The sequence below is a fragment of the Carex rostrata genome, chromosome 6 (assembly GCF_964058835.1).
Source record: "Carex rostrata chromosome 6, lpCarRost1.2, whole genome shotgun sequence".
NCBI classification, from domain to species: domain Eukaryota; kingdom Viridiplantae; phylum Streptophyta; class Magnoliopsida; order Poales; family Cyperaceae; genus Carex; species Carex rostrata.
In genome coordinates, this window is record NC_135923.1 from 7,907,806 (window position 1) to 7,914,802 (window position 6,997).

General features: G+C 34.4%; 1 protein-coding gene across 1 annotated transcript; it reads right to left on the minus strand.

The window, feature by feature from the left end:
* On the minus strand, nucleotides 1–2,003 carry LOC144556064 (HAD superfamily, subfamily IIIB acid phosphatase). The gene is made up of 4 exons (XM_078304555.1): nucleotides 1,858–2,003; nucleotides 1,119–1,551; nucleotides 371–583; nucleotides 1–278 (listed from the first exon to the last, which is right to left on the minus strand). Exons 1-4 carry the CDS (start codon nucleotides 1,883–1,885, stop codon nucleotides 101–103), a joined length of 852 nt encoding a protein of 283 aa, XP_078160681.1. The 5' UTR covers nucleotides 1,886–2,003; the 3' UTR covers nucleotides 1–100.
* Nucleotides 2,004–6,997: the final 4,994 nt, after the last annotated feature.

Genomic DNA, 6,997 nt, shown 5'->3' on the forward strand with positions numbered 1-6,997 from the left:
TTCATCTTGAAAATCATAAATATCTCCTTAAATTCTTATTCATCGCTACACTTTTAAGTTTTAACCCTCTTCTTAAGAGGAAAAATAGGAAAAAAGAGCTTCAAGGAACGTAGTACATAGGATTGGGGATCTTAAAGTTCCGATCAGCCAAATAATCGCCTTGTAAATCGCTCCATTGATCACCTACATTGCCTCTTATTCTGTATCCTTCGTCGATCAACTGCTTCCTGATTGCCGATTTGAAAACTTTCGCACTTTTTCCCTTGTAATCTGCGGTCCTGAAATTTTATTTTCACACAAACACAGTTTATTTATTGGTGATTTGATTTGGAAATTGGGCAATATCAACATACTCGGTTCCGTTATTTACCTCATGATGAGCCGTTCATAACCGAAATATCCCTGATCCTGCAAATTTGCAGTGGTTATGTCACGGAATGTCAAGTCGTCTCGGCCGGTGAGAAGGAATACCTTGTATCCTCGCTTGATGAGCTTGTTAAATAAGTCAAGCACAGGAAGGATAGCCGGACACATTCCTTTTGCAGCCCAGCTTTTAAACGCCGCCGGATCAAATGGCATTCCTCTACATGAAAAAAAACAAAAAGAACCACACAAACAAAATCAAATTATGATCACAGGACAATAGAACTGCGAGTTTAGTGCCGTGTTACGAGCACTCGCCTTTCTACTGAAAGATGCAGGTTCATTTCTCGATATAGATGTTGGTGTGTACTGAAGCTCTTTAATAAAAGAAAATGATCACGTAACACTACACTACAAAAAGAAAACAAAATTGAGAGAGTACATGTGTACATTGTTTTAGCCTGTGCGAAACACATGCATGTGAAAATGCAAATTTTAAAATAACCAGAGCATAATCAAAAGAAGTAGCAGGAACTTTGAATAAATTGCATCCATCATCGCTGGAATTTCTCTTTCACAAAAGAAGAAATAAAAAATGAAAACAAGGACACAACAAAAAGCCCAGACTAGTTGAAAATGTTAGTATAATTAGGCCCAGTAATATAATTAGCTTTTTGTGACGGGCCCTGTTTGAATAATTTAGGCCCACCAAGTAACAATATTTCTCAAATATTTAAGAAGGTTATTATCATTACCCAAATTTTTTCCCTTGGTAATAGAAGAGATTAGATAGGCATGTATCATCAATATCCAGCACCCATGCATCCATGCCATCATCACTGGCGTCCATTCCATCAAGATATGTGCCGATCATCTTCATCACAGTCTCCAAATCTCTGTTGTACTGCCCACCAAGCATGTAACCACTGACATACAGTACGCATTCCATCGGAACGCTGCGCCAGGGTCCGGCATTGTTCACCTCGACTGAAAGCCTCCAGCTCAGGCAATAACTTGAATCGAACAGTGTGTTCGGGAAAAGGGGTCCAAATTTATGTGCCACAGTTGTTTTGGCAAAGAGATTTGTGAGTATTATGAGGAATAATTTCCACATTGCAAGGATCCGAGAGATGATAAAGCCTAAGGCTTTGCTGAGGTGAGATTTTGAGGTGCCAGTTTTGAACTCACCTGGATGGAGAGAATCATTGACAAGAGATTAATTGAGGTTATTTGGAATTAATTATCAAGAGATTAATTGAGAAGAGTTCATGGAACATTTAGATTTAACAAGTACATATATTTCCTTTCCCTTTTATGCATAAAATATACAAGAATCCATGAGGAAAACAAAAAGAAACTATCAATAAAAATGAGGGAAAAGATAATTAGAAATAATAGAGTGAAATTTGATTTATTGAGAGCGCTCAAAAGAAGGGAACAGAGAAGTGGAAAGGGATAGAGAGAGAGAGAGAGAGAGAGAGAGAGAGATAATACCTAGAGAAGAATAAGGCGGCACTGGCATTGCATGAATTTAATCCACTTCAATGAGATTAGTTATACAGAGGATGTGGGGTTTTAAAATAAAGAAAACAAATGGAATGGCCTGTGAATGTAAAGGGGATGGCTTACATCGGGGTCCAGAGATATATATTACTTGAATCATTGTTCATGGCATCAAATAAACATGATTTATAACCACCTTTAGTCAAATAACACGGTGTATCGCTGACTGAGTCTACCAAATCTTATGGAATTTTTATTACTAGGAAGTTATTTATATTTTTATACTGAATTCAATTCAGTTAATCGCACGAGGATATTTTATTAATTGAAAGATACGGTTCTTTTTGTTACTGTAGTTTTGAACTTTCTTGGTAACGTAGTAAACATCTTTTCTAACTACACATAAATATATATGAAAAGTCTCGTGAGAATCGAAAACGACATATTATCTATTGGATGAAATTGATGGGTGCATTCATGAGAATTGGCATCCTCTGAGACATCTCATATTTTGGAAAATCTCAACGGTTGCAGTACGTTATGCACAAATCTCAAAGCTCAAATAATAATGGCTCCTACGTCACCTCCGAATAGGCACCGGACACGTCGATCATGCAAAATATGAGATATCTCAGACGATACGCACTCCATTCATGAGAGGTGCGCTACTATACATAGCGTATATGGATTTATACAATGAATATATATGTGTTTTTTTTTTAAGTCTGAATAATCGATCTGAATTATTAAATATAATTTTCATAATAAAATATATTTAGAAATCAAATTATATATTTTTTTAGTTTTCTTTATTGTATTTTAGATAAGTAGAAAATTGCTACTTTTAGATGATCCGAAAAAACATACTTAGAAACTAAATTATATATTTTTTATATTTCTTTACTATATTTTAGATAGGTAAAAAAAAATCGCTATTTTTATGATCCACAAACCTTAGATCCAGTGATTTTCTACTATATCAAAAGATATAAAAAAAAGATTCTAGAAAATCATGTTGTACTATTTGAATCAATCTGAAAAATAGTAATATAAATTCCTATTACTAATCAATATGTGTTATGTACAGTACTGTAGTCTGACTCCAACTTTTTAATTTTATAATTTAGCATGCAAGTTGATGCACCAAGCCACCAACCACCAATCACTAGAAAGCAACCACATACGTGTCTACATCATGCAAGTCCACTGAAGAACTGGGTTCCGATGGAGGGAATCACATCCCCAGTTCCCCACTGGCGGTTTGCTAGATGCGTGACACGTGTACTCCTCTTCTATCTAATGTTCCCGACCAAGTTTTTCTATCTGGAATGAGACGAGCATTCCACTAAATAGAAATTTGATATAAAAAGTATCTTGCTAATTAAAAGGCCAGTTGACCGCACTAGAAGCAAAAATTAAATTGATTATTGCTATGCAAAACTAGTTATTTATTTCTATTAAAAAGGAAGATGCCTCTCGCATGAAGTGCATCCATGCTGTTTTTCATTCGTTTCATTAACGAAGAACTAAACGACACAATAACCCCAAATTATTTATTGAAACTAACTATATTATTGCATCCATGCTTTTATTTTTGTATTTGAGGAAGTATATATATATGGATTTTTTTTTTAATACAAATCGAGGTACCAGGCTAGGACCTCATTTAGTTCGTTTCAACTTTCAATAATATATATTTTTTTAAGGAAAAATGTAGAGATCAAGCTTCTAATTAAATTTTTCTTAATACCGACATTAGGAATGTTAAAGAGTACAAATTAAGAAAAGAAACATGACCAAATAGTTAAGAAATAGAAAAGGTTAATCGAACAAAAGAAAAGGAAAAAGAAAAAGAAAAGAAAAAGCCAAAACCAAAGAGAACAAGAAAGTTTACAAAACAATTTTACATTGGATGCTTATTAATTGTTGATATATTTTTTGCCGGCCTGCTGGTGATGCAGACCGGTGTGAATGTTGTTGTTGTAAGCAATATTCTGTGTTGTTTGATTAATTTGCAAAATATATAAGCATTGAATTTTACATTTTTTTTTTGTTTGTTTGAGATATACGCAAGTTTAATTGTTATATTCAAAAATCAAAGCAAGTCAAAGATATATATTATGACAAGTTGACGTGACAAGTTGTACGAAATAATCGAATACATAATCTACGTAAGCTATAAGGAATGATTTGATATATGGTGGTTGGATATATGATTTACATGAGCTATTTGAAATGTCAGATATTGATGAGATGCTGAATCATGAAGATCATGGAAATCAAGATCATGAAGATTGTAAAGATCATATTTTTACCATTTTATTTTTTGAATTTTAGTTTATGTCCAAAAGTATGTAAAGTAGATATGAGGTTGTAACTGTCTGAGTCTAGTCGTTGAAAGACAAAAAAATCAAATTCAAAATTCGAACCAACCAGGCAAGTCAATAGTAGAAACTAAGCACAAGCAAACCTGGCAAATCCTAATACTGCATATCTTGAGATTTGTCACAACCGTGGTGAAAATTAGCACTATCACCGCAGGTGTGATTAAAAACCCGGCATTTGTTTTACTATTTCTGAGATTTTGTAATCTCATTATAAATAGAGGGTTCGTTCATTCCCTCAATAACCCAATAGAATATAGTCTTTTTGCATCCACTTTTGAAATCCTTTGAAAAGTTTAGCCAGTCCATTGTTGCTTGTACTTGAACTATCTATATCCTTGCAACAACCTCAAATACACTTCACTTAAATTGATCATTGTGAGATTAGAGTGAAAGTTATGGAGTGTTTGTTGAACTTAGAGCTGTTGTGCTCACCTATTCCAAGCTGTTGTGCTTGCACTTGAGCCTTGTGTGATCCTTTCTCTGTTTGAGCAGTGTGTGCTGCTTGTTCTTTGGGTCGTAGGAGTATTGTTTCGTAGGTTCCAACTTGTATTCCTTTCTTCTTGAGTAATAGAAAGGTGCCCCCAGTTTAGGTTGCGGTGCTCCGGAGACGTAGGTTCTTTAGTTAGTCAAACTCTGTTAACAACTCCTATGTCACATTCTCTAACTCTATTTATTTACTTTATTGTATTTTATTTAATTAAATTGATAAGTTCTTGATTCCGCCAAGAACTATAAATAGTTACACATATTTGCAAACTACCTGAATGATAGGGTTTAAATATTTAAAAAAAAAAAAAAAAAACATATTTACTTCCTCTAAGTGCCGTTAGAGATAACAAATGTCTTTACAGATATATTCATTTGAGAAGAGTTTATTCTTTGATGGTGGAATTTGTCAAAATTATTAGAATAATATAACAAAGAACAAGAACACAATCACTCCCATGAATCTCCCTTCCCTCCCTTTGTTTATTTCAATCAAATATATATTTTTTTTCTTACATGGTTATCTCTCTGTATATAGAATATTTATATCCATCATGGAGGTATACAGCTGACATATATTTCTTATTTAAGAAACAAATCAGAATCAATCTAAGCTTGGAAGTAAATTAAAAATATAATAAAGAAATGAAATAAAGAAGATTTTGTCCAACCATATATTAACCAAACAATCTGTGTTGATTTCTTTCTTCATTCCCTTCTGGATCTGATGTGGCGTATTAGCTTGCAACTTCAACACCCTCCTTCAAGCTCATACGTAGATATCTGTCATACCGAGTTCAGATAGAGATTCATCAAATGCCTTGCTTGATATCGCCTTTGTGAGCATATCTGCCAACTGTTCGTGTGATCTTACGAATGGCATTGAAATAATCTTAGATTCCAATTTCTCTTTGATAAAATGCCTATCCACTTCAATATGCTTTGTTCTGTCATGCTACACTGGATTATGAGATATATCTATAGCAGCTTTATTATCACAAAAAAGTTTCATTTCAGCACAGGGTTCAAAACCTAATTCTGTTAGTAGTTTTCTCAACCACAATAGTTCACAAATACCTTTTACCATTCCTCGAAATTCAGCTTCAGCACTGGAGAGTGCCACTTCATTTTGTTTTTTACTCTTCCAGGTTACCAAGTTTCCACCTACAAAGGTAAAATATCCTGCGGTAGATCTTCTATCAACCACACATCCAGCCCAGTCAGCATCACAGTAACCGGTTATATTCATGTGTTGTTTTTTCCGAAAAGATATTCCTCTTCCAGGTGCACCCTTCAGATACCTAAGGATTCTTACTACTGCCTCCATATGCTCTCTGCTTGGAGAATGCATAAATCGACTAACAACACTCACTGCATAAGCTATGTCAGGTCTAGTATGAGATAAATAAATCAATTTTCCAACCAATTTCTGATACCTTTCCTTATTTTCGGATTTTCCATCTGGGTCTATGTCCAGTTTCAAATTTTGAACCATGGGTGTATCTGCTGGCTTACAATCTATCATTCCAACTTCAGTTAGAAGATCAAGTATGTATTTTCTTTGAGAGAGAAAGATACCTTCTTTGTTGCGTGATACTTCTATTCCAAGAAAATATTTCAAACCACCCAAATTTTTCATTTCAAATTCTTTTGACAATCTAGCTTCCAATTCTTTTATCTCCATATGATCATCTCCTGTAATAATCATATCATCAACATAAATTATTAACACGGATATCTTACCTCGACATTTCTTAAAGAACATCGTGTGGTCAGATTCACTCTGGGTGTACCCATAACCTTTCATTGCCTGACAAAATCGACCGAACCACGCTCTTGGTGATTGTTTCAACCCATAGAGTGCTCTCTCCAACTTACACACTTTCATAGTTGTTTCTGGGTACCAATATCCAGGTGGGATATCCATGTAAATCTCCTCCTTCAAATCACCATGCAGAAATGCATTTTTAACATCAAATTGATGTAGTGGCCAGTCTAGGTTTGCTGCAAGAGATAAGAGAACTCAGACAGAATTTAATTTTGCAACAGGTGAGAATGTTTCCTGAAAATCAACACCATACGTTTGTGTATATCCTTTTGCAACTAATCTTGCTTTGTATCTCTCAATTTTTCCCTCTGCATTGTATTTAATAGTATATACCCATTTGCACTCGACTGTTTTCTTCCCTTCTGGTAATGTTACTAATTTCCAAGTACCATTCTTCTCTAATGCATTCATTTCTTCATTCATTGCTTTT